The sequence below is a fragment of the Alosa sapidissima genome, chromosome 3, assembly GCF_018492685.1.
Source record: "Alosa sapidissima isolate fAloSap1 chromosome 3, fAloSap1.pri, whole genome shotgun sequence".
NCBI lineage: Eukaryota > Metazoa > Chordata > Actinopteri > Clupeiformes > Clupeidae > Alosa > Alosa sapidissima.
In genome coordinates, this window is record NC_055959.1 from 21,018,572 (window position 1) to 21,044,174 (window position 25,603).

At 45.1% G+C, this 25,603-nt stretch overlaps 1 protein-coding gene across 15 annotated transcripts in view; it reads right to left on the minus strand.

The window, feature by feature from the left end:
- Window positions 1-30: 30 nt before the first annotated feature.
- Window positions 31-25,603, minus strand: part of nfixb (nuclear factor I/Xb) — a 127,510-nt gene continuing 101,937 nt past the window's right edge. For 5 of the 15 annotated variants that reach the window (XM_042085555.1, XM_042085546.1, XM_042085547.1 and 2 more), the window contains 9 exons: window positions 25,360-25,395; window positions 24,310-24,443; window positions 21,848-21,922; window positions 20,833-20,871; window positions 15,179-15,307; window positions 12,788-12,963; window positions 11,122-11,269; window positions 8,987-9,078; window positions 31-6,184 (listed from right to left, as the gene is read on the minus strand). In XM_042085555.1, coding sequence (XP_041941489.1) covers window positions 6,170-6,184; window positions 8,987-9,078; window positions 11,122-11,269; window positions 12,788-12,963; window positions 15,179-15,307; window positions 20,833-20,871; window positions 21,848-21,922; window positions 24,310-24,443; window positions 25,360-25,395 — 844 coding nt within the window. In that variant the 3' untranslated portion in view covers window positions 31-6,169. The remainder of the gene's footprint in view (window positions 6,185-8,986; window positions 9,079-11,121; window positions 11,270-12,787; window positions 12,964-15,178; window positions 15,308-20,832; window positions 20,872-21,847; window positions 21,923-24,309; window positions 24,444-25,359; window positions 25,396-25,603) is intronic. The other 10 variants (XM_042085550.1, XM_042085552.1, XM_042085551.1 and 7 more) reach the window with 8 other exon arrangements.

Genomic DNA, 25,603 nt, shown 5'->3' on the forward strand with positions numbered 1-25,603 from the left:
CAAAGAAAGAACCAGACAAACAGTCAATGATTACAGTCAAGAACATCCTTTTATTCAATCAGTTGCTCTTTTCAAACTGTTTTTTCCTTATTATGGAAAAGAAATTGTAATTAACACATGCATTTCACCAAGAGCTGTGGGGGGCTGTGGCCGGAGAGCGGGCTTGCTGCTGGCAGGGGGGGCTGAGATGGGTGGGAGCAGGGGCCTGGGGGCCTCCACACTACTCTACACACGGCCCAAATGCCCTACACACTTCGCAAACGTATAAAAACTCCTAAGAAAGAAAAAAAAGATAAAACAAGATATATGGAAAGAAAAACAAAAAAAACAAACTCAAAGCACGGAGGGGCAGGTGTCAGGGAGGTTTTGGCTCGGGGAAGCAGGGGGACGGAGAGCTAAACAAGCTCCCGGGTTGCCTGCATGTCACTATGGCTTGTCAGCTGTGGTGGTCTCCAGTCATGGCTAATACTGCTATTGGGTTGGTTTGTTAATAAGAGAAATAAAAGACTGCTGTCATCTTGCATAATATGGTGAGACATATGACGTCGTTGGAGCCTGAGCCATATCTCATTGACCTGAAAATGGTTTTGTTGTTGCTGGTGTAATTGATAATGTGACTTTGTTGGAACCACAGTCTGGGTTTTTCAGTGGCATGCAGCATCTTTGACCACATCACTTTGGTTTGGCAGTTTGGCTCGATTCATTAGTCATTACGCTGTATGTCTTTTTTATTATTGAAATAATAAGTCAGATGCTGGGATTAACGGATTAAGATCAGGAGTATAAATCTGAGCCTCACACTACCCTGCCCGTACCCCTTCCGTTATAAGGTGCTTAGTCATTTCAGGTCTTTTTTTTCAGTTGTTTAAAACAGCTGGTCTCGATCAACCGCTAGAAAGGTGCATCATCCAAAAGAAAAACAAAACAAACAAACAAAAAGAAAAAAAAAGAGAAAATTTTTTTTCAGTACAGCCTCCACTGCCTAAAAAAAGTAGCACTGACAACAAACGAGATCAAAGCGAAAAAACCTCAATTCAGTAAAAAACGAACTAAAAAACCAAAACAAAGCAAAAATAAAAATAAATAGTTAAAAAAAAAAAAACACATCACAAACTTCCCTAATCAGCCCCCAGGTGGCCTCTCTGCCTCCTACTTCTCCACCCACGAGATCTCTTAGGCCTGCATCTCCTCCTCCCCATGATATGTCAATAACCATCTCACTCCAAAAGGGAAAAAAAACCGACAAAAACAACAACACCAACAACGACGACGACAGCTATGGAACAATGAAAAAAAAAAGAAGAAAGAAAAGAAGTGAGCAGAGTGCTAGCCGCCCTCCAGCGTTCCGCGGCCCGCCCCCCGGCATGGACAGCTCCCCACAGCCCAGCGGTGTGACTGGTTCACTTACATTAACTGTTGAATGGAGAAGCTGAAGAGATCGGTATGGTATACAATGTGAAGCGCACAGACAAGAATAACATGTGAGCTAACTGCATTCTGCTCAGACAAAAGTTTTTGCATTTTATTTATGTATTTTTTTTAAACCCCCTCCGTCCAGACAAAAGGGTCAAGGGGGAGAGGGCAGGAGAGGAAGGGTAGGGGAAGTGGTGGGAGCAAGGAGAGGGTTACGCGGCTACAGACTACTCCAGTGTCCAAAGGAGAGGCAGAAAGACAAAACACAGAGGAAGGAAAAAAGCAAGACAGATATTTTTTTTTTTTTTGCAATTTTCTTAATTATCCAACGATAAAAAGAGGAACTAAGTCACACCAATTTTCCTTTAGTACTATATATACTGCTTTGAAAAGCTTGAAGAATGAGAGTACAAGAGAAGGATGAAGGAGGGGATTTCTTTTTTTTTCTTTTTTAATTTTTTTTTTTGTTGAGATGGGCACTCAGGATTACAAGATGGAGTCTGTGAACAAAAGGCACTTTTTAGGGACAACCTTTAAGATGCTCTGAATCTAAACACTACACCACGAAACAAATAACCAGAGTAATTTACACAGTGGGGAAACCGGGAGTGGGGGAAGTGGGGGAGTTGGGGGATGGGGCTCACCTCTAAAATAAAAATCTCCATCGCTTCAAAATAATCTCGCTGGTTCCCCTCGCTGCTGTCCCTTGGCGTGAGATGGGAGTCTACTACTCAACTAATGCTACCAAATAACGAGTTTCACGTTTACACCTCCCATCCCTCCAAGTCCTCTTGAAAAAAAAACACGCCATTCTCAGGGCTGGGAGCTCTTAGAAAGCCCACTTCTTTAAAAGAGGGGATTCTGCATTTGAAGCATCTCCCAGAGGAGGGAAGATATTGTCATTCATGTCGGAGAGAAGTATTCAGCAATATGTACATGTGTGACACACAGCCCTGCCCTTGAAAACAGGGGTCTGTTCTTGGAAGGTAGGGTGCTGAGGACTCCTAAACTGTACTGTATACTAAGCGGTGTGCTTACACACTGCTCCTGTGATATTGCACCACCATAGGCCTGCACTCAAGTCCATCTGACTGGAAAAAATGCATAGACAGATTACCTTTCTGGTAATGATCAGTCAATTTATGAGCTGTCCAATATGTGGCTGATTGCTAGTCCATCAAAGTGAAATGTTCCGCATCTGTCTGCACTGCATGCTCCTCTAGTCTCCCTGATGATTTCTTCGACCTTATACGAGTAAAGGTTGGAAGAAAAATGCCTTTTGTCACAACCTCGACAACAATGAACCCCTTCCCCCCCCCTTAGTAAATACAAAAAAGAGAGAAATAGAATAATGCATGTTTTTTTATCTAGAATTTTGCTTTATGGTAACACTTATTTTTTGTTTATTATTATTTATGTATGATAGAAATTGAATGTACTTTATTTCATAAAAGCACCAGTTTTCATTTATATGATATAGATATTTTTGTTGTGTTGAAAAAAACTGTTCCTTCAGCCCTCCCAAGTATTGAGAACAAATCATTACAAATAAACATTAAAAAGCCAAGAAAAGAAAGATTAAAAAAAAAAAGTTTCCCAAAACTTACAAAGACTGATTTTTTTCTTTTTTTTTTCTCTCAGCCCTTTCATTTAGAGTCCCGGAGCTGGAGGACTGGAAACTAGAATAGAAGGTCTTTTTTTGAACCCCTCCTGACAGGTCACACCCTCTAACAATCTAACAGGCAAACACGCTTGTTCTACTCAAGGCATTGCACATGGCTCAATCAACATACATTATTATCATTTTTCAACAATAATTCCCATCCAAACACAACTGAAAACAAAAATTAAAAAGCTTTATCTTTTTCACCTCTTCTTATTCCCTCAATACTTCTGAGCATGTCTTTTTTCTGTTGAAAGTAACATTTCCATTGAATTGACTATGGACTTTTTCTGTTCTCAATTTACTGGTGAATGATGGTAAGAAGGGCCTGGTACTTTGTGGAGAAATATGTGAATATGAAGATGTGACACGGCAATGCCAATACTTCAAAAAATAACTAGACTGCCACTGAGCTTATCTCGCAAAGAAAAAGAAAATGCATATATAAATATATATGGATATATTGTGTGTATATATAAAGACGCTTGTCATTCTTTTTGTCATGAGCTGTTATTGTTTCTTAATCATTTTTTTTTCATCCAGACATAAAATTCTATCACCTTATAGCTTATATGTGAGAAAAACAACCTGAATTCATGTCGTAACAAATTGCATAATGGAAACTCTGAGGCACTTCCATAGATTAGAAAAAGAAAACACCGTTGCCATGGTAATTCTGCTCTCGGTGAAGCTGATGGAATGGCTACTGCATGGCAACCAAGCTTCCCCTGCAGTGAAACATGCACATGGGCCGGCAGTCCAGTTATTTTGTGAGGTCTACGATTTTGTGTTGTGTTTCAAACAAAAGGAAACAAACCAAATAATAAAAAAAGAATAGACAAAACTCATTGCGGATCATGGATGACAGTTTCGTTAAACAAATGGAAATCTAAAGGCATATTCTCAGATTGCCCTTAAGTCAAGGCTTCCCTTTATAGTCAAATCTAGTGGGGGTGGTTACAGGCATGCTGCGTGGTGCGGTCGTAGTTATACACGTGTGAGTGTGTGTGTGTGTCTGTGTGTGTGTGTGTGTGTGTGTGTGTGTGTGTGTAAGTGAGTGAGTGTTGTGGGGAGGGCATACTCTACTCAGGACGAACCTTGTAGCCTCTCGGTGCTGAATGCGAGGGGAGGTTTGTCAGGATGGTGTGATGGCGTCGGGCCTCTTCCTCCAGCTCTCCCGTCTCCACGAGCCTCGGAGCACAGCTACTGCAGCTACTGACACGTCACACATGCTTTTTGCTCCGCAGTGCGGCCTCCGCTCTTGGAGCGCGGAAAGAGGCCATCTGGGAGTGTAAACAACTGGGGGGTAAACTTAACACGGCCGAGAGGCTCGGGAGCTGGGCAGGGCCCAGAGGAGTAGCGGGGGCCCGTTTTTTTACCCTGTCTGAACGTGCCTACGCTCTTTTAAAAACTGCGGCCATTGTGTGGGGTCGACAACGTCTATTCCCTCAAGAATACGGGCAACTTTGAGGGGAGGCTGATTTTAAAACACTAGCTGTATTGCCATCTCACACTAAGCCCAAGAAGTGCTGGCCAACGATGTGTCAGTGACTGGATGATGGGTGCAAGTACACAATGTGCGTGTGTATGTGTGTATGTATCGGTCATCACAGAGTTGGCATTTATCCCTCTGAGAGTAATGGCGCAGGGGAGATGTATTCAATAGTTAGAATTAAAAAACAATTAGAAATTGTTTCCAACGCTTTGCCATGTTTGAATAGACCATGCTTTTTTCTTAATATGCAGCACCTGCTTCTAGAAAATGTTCATGTTCTTGGTACCAAGCATTCTTTGACATTTTCCTTACCCTGTTTTAATTTTTTTTTTCGATCAGCTCAATTTAAATCACATTGTGTGTGTATGTGTGTGTGTGTGTGTGTTTGTGTGTGTGTGTGTAAAGAGGCCATACCCTGGCTTCCATCTACTCCTCTTGTAGAAAATGCCCCTAAAATGCTGGACATGTTTCAAAAGATAAGTATCATGTCCACATTTTTTCCTGTTCATGCTTCATAACAATGTGCAAACATCTTTCTTCACCATCCCACATTCACTAGTGCACAAGAGATTAGTGTTGCAATTTGTAGTGCAATTTTTTGTGTGTGAGCTTTCAGATTGGATTGTATTTCTTTGACTGGAAATGGTCACACAGGAACATGGGTCTAACAGCTGGGTCTATAACAGCTTGGCTGTATCAGTAGGAGGAACAGGGATAGAGTAGCTGACTACACACCATGCTAAAGGGGTGCTACCGCCTTGACAAGTGTGTAAGTGTGTTGTATGTTTGTGCATGTGTGTGTGTGTGTGTGTGTGTGTGTGTGCATGTGTGTGTGTGTATGTATATGTGATGTGTGTGTGTGTGTGTGTGTGTGTGTGGGTGGGGGGTTGTGCAGTCAACTTACTGTCAGTGTGTTTTGTGGCTGGGAAAATAGAATTGCATGTCCTTTTTCAAATCTTTTAAAAAAAACATGCATTGTGTTGTTTACATTTTTTTCTCAGAATATTTTTTCTTCTTTCACCTCTCGTGTTTCACCATTGAACTGTTGATCTCCCCAGCCAGTGCACAATGCGTCCTTGTACAAAAAACCCATATCTCCTCTCCTGCTCCTCGTGTTATGTCGTCGTCGGCTGTGTTGCTGCTGCTCTGCTGTTGAGTGGTCGTTCGGAGAGCTGACGGGATGTCCTCCATTGTTAAAAACTCATTTGTGATCATATGGGTTGGATTGGGGATCCTCTTTTCTTCTGAATTGGGGCAGAGGCGCTGGGTCTTTTTTGTCTGAGTATGTTTCTTTTTTGCTTGTTTTTGTTGTTATTTATTTTGATGGTTGCGGGGTCTGTCAGGGGTGGGGGTGGGGAGAGTCCCAGTACAAACGGGCTGAGAGTTCCTGATCAGATCTGATTGGCCTCGTTTTAAGGTTTCTGGTATGAGGGGTCAGAGGAGGGATAAGAGGGCATGTTCTGCTGGCATATTATTTTTCACAATTACACTTTTTGTTTGTTGTGTATATTTGTTTGTTTGTTTTCTGTTTGAAATTTCCCAAATATAATGACAGGCTTCTAGTTGAATTCTAGTTGCTTATTAACTGGCAGGTCTTGTCAGAGGAACCAAGACTGTGGATGAAAAGAAAGAGAAAATAAGAGTTAGAGATCTGCAGGCATGATTTGCATCTTGTTTGCACATTTTCAGGCTGCCACTAGATGACGCCTGAGTCTGCAGTAAAGTGACCTCGGTTGTCTCACTGCCACGACAGCCTGATCTGCTGATCTGAATTTCATGCTGTCGTGTAGCTGTTTCTCCTGGAGGCCACCAGTGACTTTTATTAGTACTGTATGAATTCATGCAAGTTCATAAAATAATACTGTAATATACACCTTGCTGACAGTATAGTTCTCTACAGTACTCTACAGTTTGTTTTGTATATGACCACACCGGTCTGCATATGTGTGTGTGTATATACTCTTTTGATCCCGTGAGGGAAATTTGTGTGCGTGTGCATGTGTGTGTGTGTGTGTGTGTGTGTGTGTGTGTGTGTGTGCCGTCTGCCGGCACAGTTCTCAAAGTGCTCATGCACAGAGTAGGAGAGGTTCAGGCTGCTGTGCCCTGCCTAAAGATTGGGTTTCTCCAGCTCAGCATGCAAAAGCCAGCAGAACTGGGTCACACACACACACACACACACACACACACACACACACACACACACACACACACACACATCCAGATCTGGCACCAGTGAACCACCAGAAAGAACATTCTGGAAGTCAAGTCTTGGAAACCCCGCGCCTCCAGGGGGAAGCGCCTTTTGTTATGTTTGACTCTCACAGGTCACACAAATACCCCCTCCCTTCTCTGCTGTTCCCCTGCAGCCCTCCCTCTCTACTCACTCCTGTCCCTTCAGCTTCTGTCCCGACAGCATGCATATAGACTAACTCTTCCCCTCTCGGTAACACTCTCCCTCTCCCCCCTCTCTCCCTCCCTCTCTCTCTCTGTGTAATCCTTGGCAGCACTGACCACCCTCTTTTCTTGCCCCCACCCCTCTCAAGTTCAAGTTCAACTGCCTATGACATCATGTCTGGTTGCTGTGGGCAACCAGACAGCCAGGACGTGACTTCTCGACAAGGAGGGCTGTGCTAAAACCCTTCTCCTTTTGCTCTGCCTCTTTGCTCCCTCGCTTTTTTCTCTCTTCCTCATGCGCCTCTGCTGTTCGCTCTGGCCCTCTGGCTGTAAGGCTCGGTCCCTTCCAGCAGAGAGCTCCAAACGGCTCATGTTTGCCGTCTGCGTTGACATAGGGCCCTGAAAGAGCCCAAACCACATAACTTTCTGAGGCCTCTCTCCTTCACCCTCTTTCTCTCTTTTTCCAAGTGCCTCAATCTGAACCCGTCATTGGAGCCAGTTCATTTTGTTCTCTCAATCTCAATTTTGTTCCTCATTCCCTCTCTCTCTCTCTCTCTCTCTATCTTCATTTCTCTCTCTCTCTCTCTCTCTTTCTCTATCTCACTCACTCACTGTCACTCACTCAGTCACTCACTCACTCTCACAAGCAATTCTGGCATCGTGCTGCAGTTCTCCATCTCAGATTCAACTTATGTGCATAGCCCATCACAGCTGCAGATGTCTGTGCCATTAAAAGACCATATTCCGATTACATCCAGATGTGTTTGCGAGTGCTCGACACATGTGGAGGACACAGTGAGCTCTCCTCGGCAGAACGCTAAACAGCTCATAAGGAGCCTGTGAAAGACAGGGAGACATGGCGGAGTCAAGGGCGCACGTGAGTATGTGTGCCATCAGCAGTGAGATTAAATGCTCCAGACAGGACTGAAGTGTGACCAGAAGAAAAGAAAGAAAGAAAAGTCAAAAAGAGACAGGCCAGTGAATGGGGGGCCTTGGAGGGGGAAGGGGGTGGGGGGGTGGGGTGGGGGGTAAGAATCAGACGGGGAGGAAATGAGAGGAAGCGAGAGACCAGCAGAGGGCGACATAGAGACGCACAGAGGAGGGCCGAGAGCGAGAGTGATGGCAGGAGTGTGAGACGGGCTTCAGATGGCTGCCATGTGGCGCGGCGCAGGCCCGGGGGTGGCTGTGGTTTTTACACATTAATGAGCGGAGCACAGCGGCAGGCAGCACCGGGGTGAGGGAGCGAAGAGGGGAGGAGAGGAGAGGAGAGGAGAGGGGAGGAGAGGAGAGGAGAGGAGAGGGGAGGAGAGGAGAGGGGAGCAGAAGAGAGGGGAGGAGAGGGGAGGAGAGCAGAAGAGAGGGGAGCAGAAGAGAGGGGAGGAGAGGGGAGGAGAGAAGAGGGGAGCAGAAGAGAGGGGAGGAGAGGGGAGCAGAAGAGAGGGGAGGAGAGAAGAGGGGAGCAGAAGAGAGGGGAGGAGAGGGGAGCAGAAGAGAGGGGAGGAGAGGGGAGCAGAAGAGAGGGGAGGAGAGCCGCAAGCCATTGCTGCGCAAATCAGTCACCCTCCCTTCGAAAAAAAAAACAAAAAAAAAAACAACAACAACAAAAAACACAACCAACCCTAGCAGTCCCAGCAGGGAGAGAAAGAGAGGGAGAGAGAGTCTGAGAGAGAGAGAGAGAGAGAGAGAGATGGTGGGAAGAAAGGGAGTAGAGTAAAAGGGGAGGCATACAAAAGGGTGGAACACATTCAAATAGGGTAAAAAGGACAAGAAGTTCATTCCACTAAGTGTCGGCCTGGGGCAAGACATGGAGGGACATGAAAAAATAATATGACGATCGACACATGTTTGGCACAGGTTTGATTTGCCCGGGGAAATCTGATCAACTTGAAGTGTTCAAGTGTTCCATAATACGCATGAGTGGAAGGGTCTTCAGAGAGAGCTTAAAGACAGGACGAGTTTGACTTTGAGGGTTTGAGAAGCCTTTTTACATAACTGCTTAGAGGGCAAAAAGGGGGGCCTACCTGCGTCTGCTGGGGGATGTTTAGAAAGTTGTTGTCCCGTGATCCGATGCTGACAAACCTGTTGGGAGCTGTGGAGCCTGGCGTGGAGTATGCTGAGAAAAGGGGGGGGGAAGACAGGAAGAGAGAAAGAGAGGATATTCAGACTGCACACACACACACAGGAAAACAACAACAACAATGTGTGTACAAATACAAATACAAGTACAAATACTGTCATGGTGTTAATGTGAAATACAAAACACACATTTTTTCATCAACAATTAAAAATCAATGTAATGAATACGTCTAAGCCACTGTGAAAACATTCCTTGTGTACATTTATTGCCATAGGCAATGAGAGTTGGAGAGCGGCAGAACCATTTCTTGAGTTTCAAAAGGACCCAGATGAAATGACATATTACAAATAGTTTGGTTCTGAGTCCCTTAATACCGCTTTGGAGAGATCTGAAAATGATACCAGTGCCTGTAGAACAATAGAAGCCTTTCAGGCAAGGGCCACTAAGGAACTACATTTAAATGTTTGTACTTTGTAATATAGCTTTGGAAAACACACATAAGATATAAAAAATTTAATGAGCTTGCCCTTCTCTTCTTCCACTCAGACGTCACTGAGAGGAAGAAATTAATCTTGTGCTAGACCATGATTGGCTGAATCGGCTCTCACTTAAGGCCTGAGGTTTCTTTAAGGGTCACAAGTGTAGTACTAAATTTAGGGCAGTTTTGAAGTGGGACAGAGTGGACTCCAGAGGTAGCTACACCAGCTACACCCGTCACAGCCATCAATGAGTCAGGGAGACTGGGAGAATGGTGTGTGTGATGTGGTTGGTGTGGAATAGTGGACTATATGGGCCTGTTTCCTACATGGATTAAGCCTAAAAGACAACCTCAATGCAAATATCCATTGAAAGAGGCATTTAGTTTAGAGCTATACTTAATCCATTTACAGGAAACTGGTTATAATGTGTTAAGTCTCAAGAAGAGCAGTAGTGGTTTTGATTGGGTCATTTGGGATTAGCAGACATATAGATACATAAAGGACTTGAGACATCGATTGTGGTGAAAAACAAACAAACAAACAATTAAACTGACAAATCCACGAGGTAGGGGAAAAACATAACAGACGTCAAACAAATACAAAAGAAGAAGAACAGGAATTGAGAACGGAAATTAAAAAGGGAGACAGAAGATTAGTTAAAAAAAAAAAACAGAGAGTAGTGCTCCGTCCAGTGCCCCTCACATGGTCAGTAAGACCTGTCTTGCCCTTTGCCCAAGCTGCCACCCTTGCCCGACACTCTGCCCTGCCCGACATGTGGGTTTGGACCAAACTGTGGGAAGCTGCATGTGCTTCAACACGGCACACCCCTGTTGCTACCAATCGCAGCAGAGAATTGCACAGAATCAGCAAATGAATCCAAATTAACAGGAATAGCAACAGGAACATAAAATCAACATTCAAAAATTATACAAAATTAAAACAAAAATTCTTGCTGATATTAATACTGAGAAATAGATTGATGTTGGAAATGCCACAAAGAACTGAATGGAATTTTTTGTTTTTGGAGTCCACAAGATAACTGCCCTAAATTTGTACCCTAACATCAAAACCAGACCTGAGAAGAGATATCTTAAGTGGAGGAGGGCTGGAGGCCATTACAGACCGGTTTGTCATGTTTCCAGGGTTTCGGAGGGAAGTGTTTGGGGGGAGTTAACACAAGTTTACTTGGGGTAACTGAGCTAAAAAAAATGGGCACAGAACTCAACCTATGGGCTTCTCCACTGAGGAACCTACATTAAGCTCACATCTACAGGGCATGTGAGAACCTCTTCAAGAGAGGCTAGCCCATGGCATTAGATGTGAGGGCATGGACTGGGTAAATGCACCCTTGTGAGGGGGCATGAGGTAGAGCAGGGTGGAGGGCAAGTGATGAGTTCTGCTTGGATGCCAGTAAGCAGGATAGTGGCGGGGAGCAATGCAGTGATCAGAAGGGGGATTGTTTGTTGTTCATTGGCATTGTTGTTGAGGTTATGTAGTTGACTGACTGATTGGTTTGGTTGGGGTTCTTTTTGATGGTGGTTAGCTCACTTGTTTCTGGGGCAATGGAGGGGCGCGGGTTTGGGGGGGGGGGGTCACTTACACGGAGATGTGGGCGAGGTGAGTCCGCCGTCAGGGGGCGTGCTGCTGGGTTTAGAGTCGGGCATGGGAAGGGGCACTGGGCGGGCCACCGGGGGGGGTGGAGGCAGCAAGAAGGAGCCCGGCATTTTGCTCTGGCCGCTCCCGTTTGGCTGCAGACAACACAAACAGGGTGAGGAAGGAGGGCGGAGGAGGACACGTGAGTGAGAAACTCAAGCCAAAAGCAAACAAACCCAGAAAAATAAAAATGAAACAGAAAAGGACAAAAAAAGGAAAAACGTTCAAAAAAAAAAGAAAAAAGAAAAATCCGTCAAAACAAAACCGGCACGACAGTGAGAGTGAGAGGAGGAGGACAAGGAGGAGGGAAATGAGAAGGAGTAGAGGGAAAGAAAAGAAGAGTAGGCGAAGGCAGAGGTGAGGAAGAGTGAGTTGTTTGTCATGATAAGTTTGTCGTCCGTCGAAGTGGAGTTTCGCATGAGTGTTTTTACATGTGTAAGTATGTATGTATGGGAGGCAACCATGGGAAACATCCACAAATGCAAACACGTGAGGTGTGATGTTCAGGGTCGGCCATCATGGAGAGCTGTGACAGGAGGGAGTGTCTCCAGGGATGGGGTGAATGATCGTGGGATAGTTCGCCGATGATGGGACCATCATACCAAAAAAAAAAAAAAAAGTGTTGGGATTCGGGGCTACAAAATAAAAGCATCAACACCACAACCACAACACGTCAAGACGAATGATCGAATGTATAAAAAAGGCAAAAGTGCCAGAGGCTGGACAGGAATATGCTGGTTGGGTTTTGGGAATTTGTGGGTCACACACATACCTGACAGTGTGGGCAGAGCAAAACAATGGGGAAAAGGACCAAAAAAAAAAACGAAAACAAAAAACAATAACCAAAACATTCAAATGTATTGTGGGTATGGGGGAGGGTAAGAGAGAGCACGGGCAGAAAACAGAGGACAAAATATTTAGACAATACAGACTCCAATTACTCCCTTCTCCCTGTTTCTCAACACGTCACAACAGTTGCTACAACAACTAGGGCTGGTGGACACCAGAGGGCTTAACCCAAAATACTGTGGTGATCCCTTAAAATGTGTCCTGTTAAAGAGCTGGTCCTCTCTCACAACAGATGTGTCATTTTGGTTTTTGACTTTAGACTACAACAGAGAATTCAGAGCCTTATACTGTTGTTAATTAATGCTGACATCCCCATGTATGTATGCATAGTCAGCAATGGAGGATGAGTTGCTTTTATAATGTTCCTTTCATTCCCTCACACTCTACCTCTACACTGCCTGACATTTTGCAGAACTGCAAGAAGTGTGTGTGTGTGTGTGTGTGCACGTGTGTGTGTGTGTGTGTGTGTGTGTGTGTGTGTGTGTGTGCACATGTGTGTGTGTGTGCGTGTGTGTGTGTGTGTGCACATGTGTGTGTGTGTGTGTGTGTGTGTGTGTGTGTGTGTGTGTGTGTTTGTGTGTGTGTGTGTGTGTGTGTGTGTTTGTGTGTGCATGTGTGTGTGTATGTGTGTGTGTGTGTGTGTGTATGAGTGTGTGTTTTCTTGGGCGGAGGTATAAACGAAGGCCCCGGTTCTGTATATATCAGCTTTCTTGTTGGGTGGGTGTGGGTGGGTGGCTGAGTTGGGTGGGTGGGTGTCTGCTTACCTGGCCTCCGGCCTGCCCTGATCCGTCAGCGCATACGAACTGCACAAACTCCTTGAGCGGGTCCTGGCCCGGGTGGTGGTGGTAGCGGATGGTGGGGTGGGTGAAGTACGGGCTGGACTGCTGGATGATGGAGGGAGAGGGGAAGTGCAGGGAGGAGGCAGAGGCACGGGGGCTTCCTGCAGACGAGAAAGAAAGAGAAAGAGAAAGAGAGAGAGAGAGAGAGAGAGAGAGAGAGAGAGAGGGGAAGGGAAAAAAACAGAGGGATGAGACAGGGCCTGGCCAGAGTGAAAGAGCACAGGCTGTGCTGGAGGTGGACCCTGCATGGACACTACCCCAGGAGCAGAGCTGATGAGGGGAGGCTGACCCCTTCAGAGGGGCCAGCCAGAGACACAGTAGGTTTGGACTGGGATGAGGACAGAGCAGAGATACCACTGCACCACTGGATGGGCTAGGACACCAGAGATTCACTCTACATTAAATAGTAATGCCACTGAATGATGTACACACACAGAGAAACACACACAGACACACAAAGACACACACAGACACACACACACACTTGTTACACAATAAAACCAAAATAAAGGAAGTTATTGAGCTGTGCGTTTCCCATTCAAAGTTCTATTGCTCAGGGTCTCGGTTCACCACACTAATTTGGCATTGAGATAATGTACGTGCGAGGACTTCCAATGGATATAATAAATAAATGAACGAATAAACATGGCTGAGACTATCTCCGGGTCGGCAGCCGTGCAGATGTGCTCCCATCTGCAGAGAGAGCTCAATCAAAACACGGCTCGAGAGCGGCAATGGGGACCGCCGGCAAACTCCTAGTGGCTGCAGAGGTCTGTTGCTTAGCCTAGATAGATAGATGGCTTGCTAGCCCGCTCACTCGCTCGCTCGCTGGATTGGTATGGAGGGGAGCGGAGTGGCGTGGCGGGCCCAGTCCCTGGCCTCCCGGAGAGCCCATGCCCTTCAGCCCTCCCCGCAGGGGCCCCAGCTGCCCGCACCCGCCTGCCAACTCCACACCGTCAGCCCGGGCGAAGGGCAGCGGCCAGCCTGGCCAAGGCTAACCACTGCAGCTCTCCCTCTTTCCCTCTCTCTTTACCACTCTTCCTCTCTCTCTCCCTCTCTGCTTCAAGTTCACACACACACACACACACACACACACACACACACACACACACACACACACACACACAAACACAAACACAAACACAAACACAAACACACACACACACACACGCACACGCACACGCACACGCACACGCACACGCACACGCACACACACAAACACGCACACACACACACACACAAATAGATGCATATGTGACATAGTGGTGTACACATGGTTTGACCTCCTTCACTGGTAGCGTCTTTAATCCTTTTGCGGCTAGTGGGGTGAATTCAAGTTTAGTACAAGGTACAGTGCATCTGTCGATATGTCCACAAATGCATTTCCTGTATCAAAACATTAATTTGCTAAAATTCTGGATGAACTCAAATACTTTTCATTTATCAGTATTTACAAACAAATAAAAAGACCACCGATGCAATACTGTCATGGTGGAACACCCTTAATTAAAGAGATCTAAGGGGCCAAGTAAGGTGTGGGCCCAGAAGAATTATCTTGCCTGAATACAGTGTATAATACATAGTGAATATGGCCTTATTTCCCCATAGACCACTACGACCTGTCAAACTGACCATGTCAGACAGTGTTAAAGCAACAGGGAATCAGGGCCTGCAGATATTAACTGCCGTATGCACAGCCAATGTGTTGGCTGGAAACTGCAACAGGTGATAGATTGATCAAGAAGATTAGAGAGATAGTGGCTGCTAGATTAAAGAAAATAAAATCAATAAACAAATCAATTAAATGAAAACTGAAATTACACAACATTGAGACCGGGAGGGTTGTTTTGGTGTGAAGACTACCACCCCAGATTTAAAGAGGAAAAAAGCCCCCAACCACAGACAGACAGACAGACTCCCTTGAGAGGTACAAGGACGCAGTAGTGCGGGGGTATGGGGAAGGAGAGGGGTCTTTAGTGGTTTGCCAGGATGTGAGAGGAGAAAAGTGGAGGGAAGGGAAAAAAACAGGAAAGCCAAACCAAAAAAAAAGAAAAAAATCAACACAAAAAAAAATCAATCCCTTCACCACGAATAGTTAGCCGTTTATTTGGATTAGCCCCCTTTGCAGCTAGCCCCTCACCTCTCCCCGAGTCCCAGAGCACCCCAGGAGTCTGAGCGAGGGGGGAGAGGGGGCAGGGGCAGGGCGGGGCGAGGCGGATTGGAGTGGAGTGGGGCTGGGACAGAGCTGGGGCAGAGCGGGGGGTGGGTGAGGGGGGTTTCGGGGGTTTCAGAGGGGGGGTGGGGTGGGTGTCTCACCTGGTCTCACGCCCGCCAGCATGTGCAGCGGGTTGTGGGTGAAGGTCATGCGGGGAGGCCTCGTCTGGGGCGACAGGGCGCTGAAATCGAATTTCCCCGGCTTCTTTAGAGAACCAGGCGAGGAGAGTCCTGGCAAAAATGGGATCAACAACAAAAAAAAATAAAAATAAAAAATAAAACAAAAAAGAATAAAATAATAAAAAAAAATGGCAGAACAGAGATGTGGATTTAATGAACAGGATTTTTTTGTCGCTTTGATGTTTTTGATCTTCTTTTTAAATCAACTGATATAATGTCTAAAAAATTCCTTAAAAAAATTATTCTAAATGATAGTGTATTGATAGCAATGGTTGGATAACACATAAGATTTGCTCTACTTCTACAAGGTCTCTAGCCATCAACACTGGTATTTTAGGGTAGAGCAAAGTCCAGAGAGAAGCTTTGGACTGAAAGCAGCACTTGGTGTAAGAGGACTTGGGGGAGGACAGCAGGGAGGAGGCTATGGGCTTTTTGTAGCAAATCCCACACATTCAACTGCCTGTCAGTCAGTCTGTCTGTCTGTTTGTCTGCAGAGCACAGGATGCACACAGAATGATGAATGGAGAGTGGAGAGTGGGGAGTGGGGTGGGGGAGGTGGTGGTAGACTGGACTGTGCGTGGTCTGTGGGGGAGCTTGTGTTTTTCTGATCCATCAGCTCTTTGATAGACTGAGATATGGATGATGGGAGGAGAATTGACAGCACCCTTGTCTCTCTCTCTTTCAACATAAGTCACCTCCGTTCTGTTGGCCTGAACCAAACCATCACACCACATCATTAAAACACTCAGAAGGGCCTTGATTGGTATCTTCTCCAGACAGCAATGCAAACCACACATGTAGCAAAGTCACCAATCGTTTTTTGCTCTCACAAAGGAAAAAGGAAGGGTGAGAGATGGTGGCTTCCCAGAACCCACCACGAGAGCAGCTCAATTTACCGTTGCCTGTGGCCTGTCTATCGACATGGTGCTTGGTGCTACTCCACAACAGTGGCAGCGAGAAAATGGCACATTTCTTTTCATAATTTCCATGTAAAAAATGGATGGAGAACAAACACAAGCTGTTCGCTCCAAGCATCGAGCAGAAGGACCAAAGCCAACGGGAGGAGGAACGGGTAGCGGAAGACAGGAGTGAGAATAATGGGGGAGGAAGTGAGAGAAACTGAGGGAGGGGGGAAGGTAAGAAGAAGAAAAAAAGAGAAGGAGAGCAAATGAAAGAAAGTAAGAAAGAAAGAAAGAAAGAGTGTGACAGCGTGACCCGCACATATATAACAACATATTAAAGTGTCCTCCTACTTCTATAAATGTCGGTTGAGGCTGCCACAGCCAGTGCTCCCTTCTATGGAATATTCCACCATTTGGCAAAAACAAGAAGGCTAAGTATAGGCTAGGCTAACCAGATGACCCAGAAACACAGCCAAATGTGTCAGGGCAACGGAGGGGGGCACAAGCCTCAGGTTTATGATCACGGCTTCATGTGGCTGGTTTTGAGGGAAGTGATTTTGATATATGGTAATCCCAACACACAATTTCAGATTTGCCGGCTCGGGGAGACGCAGCCAAATGGAGTGTGTGACCTCGGCAAAACTTTGAGAGCTACTCTTGTCATTCCAAAAATATATATGATACTTTTTTAATCAAAAGCCAGCCTCACCAGGGATACGGAAAACAGTGGAAATAGCCGTGACCACGACAAGAGGTCCACGAAAAGTGTGCACGCCGGCTGACAGTCGTGTGCTCCGCACAGACCGCATGTTTAAAAAAGAAAGCAGCCTGGTGCCAGTCCCTTTGAGATGATAAAGCTGTGTGTAACTGTAGCCACTGGCCAAGTCATTGTGAATGCACTCTTTTCAACTGTGATGTCACAGAGATTCTTTTTTATCTCCTTGCAATTACCCACAATTCCCTTCTCAGCCTGTGGAGCAGCTGGGCCTCGCTGAGCGTAGGCTGGTGTAGGTATGGCAACGAGGGAGGAAGGGGGGGGGGGGTGCCAAGGGACGGGAGGTGGTGGTGGTGTGAGCATGTGTTCTGCCTTTCTAAAAATGTGTGACGATGAGAGAGACAGAGAGAGTGAGAGAGAGAGAGAGAGAGAGAGAGAATGAGTGGGAGAGGATATGAAGAGATGTGATACATTTTTTTGGTGTGACGGTATTAATGCTTAAAACCATACACACATAACACCCACGCACACACATGCACACACTATCCCCTGTCATGCACCATTAGAGCATTTTAAATAAAGAGGATTTTAGGGGAATTTTTCTGAGTGTGTAAAAAAACTCATCTCAACTGTGGGGGCTAGCTGCGGGTGTGTGAGGAGGAGGCTGAGAGTGACGGTTAATAGAGATGCCTAACGCAACTACCCAAAACTGTAGAGATGCCAAACGCAACTACTGTACCCAAAGAGATCAACCATTGACACTCAACACTACCATTAAATACCATTCCCATACCAACATAAACACACTTTCAAAAGGAGGGAGAAAAAGGAATTTCAACTGACAAAAACATTACACTTCTCCGAAATCTCTCTTCTCCATTATTGTGATTTATGTGTCCATAGTAAATTGGCATAGACTGTAGCCTGATTATAAGCAACAGGGTATGATCACCTTTTGACTTTACGGTCATAGTGGCAATTTATGGTCATACCTGTAATATTTTTGTTTCACTTTTTAAAATGATCTAGAACATTTTACTGGATTAATGGTAAAGGAAAACTAAACTATTTTTCTCCTTTTCCTCCAAGCATATTTGCTGCTCACTGGCATGTTTTTACACTTTTTTTGTTTATAACAGAGAGGATTTTTTCTAGAGTGCTCTCTCATTCTGGGAAAGTTATTGCTCTTTCCAATGCATTTAGCTGTGAATGATGCAATATTAGCTAGATTAGAGGAGAATAATATTTTTCACATTCAAATTGTATGTCATTTGTAAGATTTGTATATGTGCATAAATTTGGTTGCAGCTGCTGTGCTTAATCAAAATTTTAATCTTCTTTAAATATATGCAGCATTGCCAGACGCTAAATAAAAGCTTTGAGAGTTAAAGCTAACAGAAGTTACTATGATCTTACTCCTTCCTGTGAGTGTGGCCCTGTTTGTGTGTTTGTGTGTGTGCTTATGTGTGTGCTTATGTGTGTATGTGTGTGTGTGTGTGTGTGTGTGTGTGTGTGTGTGTCGTTTTGTTCTCTGTTATTTCTCTGTCCAACTCCTGGCACAACGCTCGGGCAGACTGGCAGCCAATCAATTGCTCCCATGACCCTCCAGTCTCGCCACGCTAACAAGCTGGCCGCCACACAAGCCTCAGACTGCCTCCGAATGGCACACACACACACACACACACACACACACACACAACATGCACACACCCCTCCTGCCAGGACACGAACACACACAAAACCCCAAACAAAAAGTCTGTTCACGCAAACATACAAATAAACCTCCACATCTCGCCACCAAGGCTTTCATGGCTCTCCACAACCGAAGCAGTGGGAGTGGGTTTCAACTCTGCCTCGTGTCACTAACAAACAAACAAATAAATAAATAGGTAAATAAGCAATAGTTTCCCCCCAAAAGCGGTACGCCACAAATTATGGCCACAAATGGCTTTAAAGGCAGACTGGGGCATGCATAGGGGGAAGCTTAACACCATAAAACCAGGCGCAGGGGGAGCAGCTGAAGCCATGATGAATGGCATCCTCACCTTCTGCCAGGCTTGGAGCGTTTCATTCAGGTGGTGAATCACCTTTGGAGCAGAACATGTCTTCCCTTCCCTCTCTCTCTCTCTCTCTTTCTCCCTCTCTCACACACACACACACATTTAAACGTACGCATACACACACACATTGGCGCTCTCACACACACACACACACACACACACACACACACACACACACACAGAGGCACACCACCACCACCACTACCATCATCACCATAACAGATGTCTTCTGTAACCCAGTAGCTCCCATTGCTGTCGACACATGGAGGCACCATCTGGACCGGAGCTCCACGCCTCACCAGATTGTGTGTGTGTGTGTGTGTGTGTGTGTGTGTGTGTGTGTGTGTGTGTGTGTGTGTGTGTGTGTGTGTGTGTGTGTGAGGGAGAGAGAGAGTCAGAGAGAGAGCATGTGTATGAGGGAAATTTTGAAGACAGAAGGCCCGTCGCGTAGAGACAACACACCTGAGTGCATTTTGTCTTGTTTGTTTGGGTTAGTCTGCTTGCATGAGTGTTTGTGTGTGTGTGTGTGTGTGTGTGTGTGTGTGTGTGTGTGTGTGTGTGTGTGTGTGTGTGTGTGTGTGAATGTATGCATGTGTGTGTGTCTATGTCTGTGAGCATGTGTGCACGTGTGTAAGTATGTGTGTGTGCACACACAAACTCCTGTGCATCTTTCATGAGTGCTGTGCGCATTTGGGTGTGACAGGTGGGAGTCCGCAGCACACTGCTGCCTGAATAACCGGCTCAGCATAGTCTCCTTCATGGCAGCTGAGCCCAGCTCAGCACCACACACACACACTCTTACCCACAACTCCCTGCCTCACCATAACAACCGCATCCGTTGCCACACAGGCTGGGCTCTGGCACACCAGCATGCTAACACGCTAGCCAAGCAGCACTAGTGCCTGAGGCTGCACAGCTTTGCCCGGTCCCCGGGTGTCCAGTGACATAACCACAGAGACAGCAGGCAGGCCCATTAGTGCTCCCTTCATTAGAGTCAATGCAATCATACGCTGATGAGGTACGTGAGGCCAGAAAAAAGAAGAGGATGTTTAGAAAGAGAGCGAGAGAGAAAAGAGAAGAGAGCGAGAGACATATTCAGAGAGGGGAAAAGAAACAAAGAGCAAAAAATGTAGGAAAGGAGAGAGAGACATACAGAAAACACAGATAAAGATAGAGAGAGAGCAGGAGAGAGAGAGAGAGAGAGAGAGAGAGAGAGAGAAAAAGGGAGAAAAAGGGAGAAAAAGAGTGATATAGAAAATAGACAGAGAAAGAGAAAGTAAGAAAGAGAGAGAGAGAGGGATAGGAAACTAGTCGTGGTCAACTGGCCAGTCCTCTGCCAGCCCTCGCAGTGGGGGCGGTGGGCAGGAAGGCCCTGGTCCTGTGTGGAAGTGGTGGTTTTCTCTCTGCCCACCGCGTGCAGCACAGAGGAGCGCCGAGGAGCCAACACCTGCCACACAGTCATGGGCACATTCAGGAGCGGCAGCCTGACGGGCCAAACAGGCCTCCAGCACAGGTGCAGTGTGGGAGGAGAGGCCAGCGTGAGTGGGGGGAGTGGGGGCAATGAGGGGGAGGAGGGGGCAGTTACCTTCCCCACATTTGGCTTCCTGCCAAAGCAGAGTGCAATGCAGTGCATACAGCCATACATCAGGGTGGGTGAGTTCCCTGGGTACGCAAGCCTTGACCTGAGATTCCTAAGCTGTGAGACCGGTCTGTGTTGTGATATATAGGGAGGAAAATATTGCCTGCACATTGGCTGTACAGGTCTGACAAACTGCTGACAATGAACCGCCACGATTGAATTGAAATATTGCCCAGCACCATGAGACCATAACATTAGTGATGAAAAGTCATGAAGTCATGTAAATAACAGAGTATGGCTTCAATAAATAAATACTTTACCTAAATATTTGTAAAAGGGCATTTGTCTTTCATCTCCATCTGTTTTTCATTGGGAAGAAATGAATTAGAATTAATTAGTGGAATCCTAAAATAATCAATAGCCACTGCCCTTTAAATAGTAATTATTTTGATCACTTTTATTATTATGATTATCCATACTTTTAAACCTTTATCACCTTGATTATCTGCAGTCTACAGTAATTTAAAATAATCTGACCCCCTGTAATTGTTTTAATTGTGTGGTTATTTTACATCCATTACAAAACAAAATGCACCTTATTGCATTTATCAACTATATCCAAATACTATAACCAAATACTTTGATACCTCTCAGGTCAGATAACTTCAAGAGCAAATAGTTCTGAATCAAACTGAAAAATAATCTACAATCTCCAACAGAAAGAGAGCACTGGGTTGAAAGTAACCCTGAATGACCAAAAAGCCAAAACAGGAGTTCAAAGGCGGCTGAGATCTGGCACAATCCCCTGATATGCAACACCCTTCACCGAGCCAACACTCTCAGCAGTGAGGAAAACAACAGCACCCCAGCAGCGCAAGCAGTAGCGGTTAAGGAAGAAGGCCCAGGTTCTCTCTTTCTCTCTCAGACACACACACACACACACACACACACACACACACACACACACACACACACACACACACACACAGACAGACACACACACACACACACACACACACAAACACAAACACACACACACTTGCAAACACACACACGCACAATAATGGAGGGACAGGTCAAACGCTGCCCTGCCCTTTTGAAAGGGTAGAGCGAATGCAGTATGCAAGACAAGCAGAGAGACAGACACAACAGGAGGCAGATATGATCTACGGTAAAGCAGGTATATCATTTATATATATATATATATATATATATATATATATATATATATATATATATATATATATATATATATATATATATAATCGTTATATAGAGAGAGTTTGTAGAGACACACAGACAGTGTGGGAGAAGAGGAGAGTAATGTTCTCTAACCATGGTAAGGAAACTGCACGGCATCGTTCTCATGCTTAATCTTCCTCTCCTGCATACTCGCCAAATGGTGCTGCACTGGAAGGCCAAACAGGGGAGAAGGGCAGAGTTAACAATGGGGGCAGAGGGAAGGAGTGAGGAGAGACAGATAGATAGAGAGAGAGAGAGAGAGAGAGAGAGAGAGAGAGAAAGAGGGGAGGGATAGTTTTGAGTGAGATAAAGTGAGAAAGAGAAAGATCAAACCCTGGGGGGGGGGGGGGTAGCAGTAAGGTGGGAAGTATCAGTATACACACACACATGTCGGGTAAAAATACACAAAGGTTACACACTTCAGCTAGAGCACAGGTAGATACAGCAACACATGGCTACCTTTATACACACACAAACACACACACAAACACACACACACACACACACACACACACACACACACACACACGCACACACACGCACACACACACACACACGCAAGCCAATTCTAGTCAAAGTGAGAATTCAACATGAAATGAACTAGCATTCTACCACTGCATGAGTGTTATAAAGGATGAGAGAGGGGTTGGGTCAGGGTGTGAGAGGTGGGTGGCAATAGTGTCTGATGGTGAAGGTCTAGCCAAGCAGGGAATTTGATAAGAATGTTCGTCTTTAGGGCTTTGAGTGGATGCTTCATTAATTACTAAACCGTGACTTCATTTGTGATGTATCCTGCGAGTGATACTTGAATTTATGAGTAAATTCATGAGTGTATAGTATGTGTATGTGTATAGTATGTGTATGTGTGTGTGTGTGTGTGTGTGTGTGTGTGTATGTGTGTGTGTGTGTGCAAGTGCACATGTGTGCATGTGTGTGTGTGTGCGTGAGTGCGTGTGTATGAGGGAATATGCATATGATTTTTATGCCTCGGGGAGTGTGAATGATATGGAACATTGATGGGGCATGCTGACCACAGTGGAGTTTTGGCTAAAGGGACTCACAAAAATAAGTTAGAGGCAAACAACGCCATTACTTAAAGTAGTACCTTATGGACATCTACAATAACATGAAAACACCTGCAGCTAAGTAGAAGAGATACTGTACATTATTACTGGGACAATGTGTGGCTGACTTAATTTGGTTAATTATCCAACGATAACACTCTTCCCATTTTGAGGCTTAATACAATAAACAAATTGAAAAGACATGAAATGTAAATAAGAAATTCATTAAAAAATAATTGGGATTCATTAACTTATCTGCCACAGTTCTTGGTTTAACCTCATGGACAGACCCCAAGTTTAATTAGTTTTTACTCAGATTTATCATATTTTATTTAAACTTTTCTTCCCATATTCAAAAGACTTTCTTTATATAAAGGTCACAAAATGTACCCAATGTAATTTATTTTGAAGCTTTCACTAATTAACAAGATAAGAGGGGTGGAAAATGGTGGCATGAACTATAGTAAATTGTATTTAAGCAGGAAATATTCAATATTTATATCTGCAAATAAATACAGTACATCGGATCCCTTCACTCAATTTCCCTAAAGTTTTTTTAAGCTTCATATGAATGTTTAAATTTCACATTTCAAAAAAGCAGGTTCTGACTCAGCATCCCTTGACTACAATTATTCGGCATGAAAAACTAAAGCTCACCCTTTAACATGTATTAGGATGTGTTGAATTTGAACATAATAACTGAAAATATTACTATTCAAGAAGTCAAGCATAACAATAAATAAAACATTTCTAAAGCCATGAATTCACATTTAGTATTAAATCTGGTCAAGATGTACTGCACCACTTGATTACATTTCATTTTACCAGTTGTAAGAAAAAGAAACACTGATATAGCCCTGCATCGATTTCAACCCAGATCACACATTCCAACAGTGTGCCAGCAGCTGGATCACCGAAGACACATGCAGCCCAAAAGTCTTTTATCATGTAACCTTGAAGATTGTTTGTTTGGTAATTCAAAGCTAGGAGCATTGTATTCCACTGTGCACTGTACAAATTAGCTAAAAATGCAATATTCTAAAATAAATCTGTACTATACTTTGCCATTTCCACTGAGATGAAATCTATGGACATTTCTGAGAGCCACAAAATGTACATGCTTTCATACTATCCTGCCCTATATCCAATTACTGATAGGCCACCGGTAGGCCCACCAGTACACAGCTACAACATGTCCAAAGTGGGTGTTTTCATGCATGCTTGAGCATAATGGGGTTTTCTGAGGTCACCAGATAAAAGTCCCTGAACTCTCTCTAGTCTGAAAGTACTCTGGCACAGGTTCATGATTTGGTTAGGGTGGGCAGGGGTGGGCTGATGACAGGGATGGGAGTGAATGGCTGTGATTGAGTGGGTGAATGGGCAATGGAACGTTTGGAATAGGAGGAGGTAAGCAGATAAATGGGTGGCGAAGGAAGAGGAGGAGGAGGAGGAGGAAGAGGAAGATGATTAGGAAGAGGAGGGTCCCTGTACCTGCATCCACGTCGTTGGGCCAGCCGCTGGGCTGGGAGCTGCCACCAGGTGCAGGAGAGCGTCCAGTCGTGTAGAAGACATCATCCACCGGGCTCTCCATCTCACTGTCATCAATGGACTTGCGCTTGTTAGAGCTGCAACACAGGACAGAGAGAGGGAGAGGGAGAGAGCGAGAGAGAGAGAGAGAGAGAGAGAGAGAGAGAGAGAGAGAGAGAGAGAGAGAGAGAGAGAGAGATGCATAGGGAAGGGTAGAGAGATGTAGGGAGGGGATGGTGAGTTTCTAAGAAAATCACACAGCACATGATAACTCTAGTCTAAATATGATGGTGACTTTGAAGTCCTCTTATTGCATTAAGGCTGGAGTTGCACTTATTGAAGGTTTCCACAGAGGGACAATTATTCTACAAAAAGCTAAATCACAGACTTGAAGGGGGAAAGGACTTTGGATATACTGTCTTACTATTCTCTGTACTGTTGATATTCATTACAGTATTTTCATGCGTGGCTAAGTGTGACGGACAGTGACATTGTTCGTGTAATGGATTTAGTGGGCAAATACTTCAGCAGTTAAGCCATATCCATTCTGGCACAAAACGCTACTCAGGAAATCTGGCGACAGAAACCTTTGCTGCTAAATGGGTCTTAAAATCAGAGCATGCTACATTAAGACCTGACACTCCTGTGCATAGACTTGGAACAGGAGTACGGAGCCCTGAGAGGTGTGCTGGGAGCACAGCCCCACTCTGTTACAACACGCCCTGCTACTCCCAGCACACATGGGATTCTCCTCATTGCACATTAATTTAGATGGATTAGTGGGTTGGGACATATCTGAATTTGAGCCCCTTTGACAGATTGAATCAGGTGTGATTTGATGACGTGCTGGACAATCATCTTTGACTGCCCATCAGTAATGACCCCTGAGGTTCGGCGAGTTGAGTCAGGGGCTGATGGACATGTACTGTATTTGGACATGAGTGTACGTCTGAGAGGTGTTTGGAGGCTATGAGGGAGGGGTGGGGATGGTTAAGACGGAGTGGGTATTACTACCTCCGAGGGAGACTTGCATAAAGCTCCATCTCAGTCCTGCAGCATGAGAAAAACAGGGGCAGAAAGGACAAAGAGAGAGAGAGAGACAGAGACAGGGACACAATGACAGAGAAGGGAAAAGAGAGAAGAAACGACAGAGAGGGAGGAGAGGAAAAGGGAAAAGAAGAAAAATAGACAAAAAGGCAGACAGGAAAGAGGGAGAGGAAACGAAAATGGCAAACAAGAAGAGAGATTATCATATTTA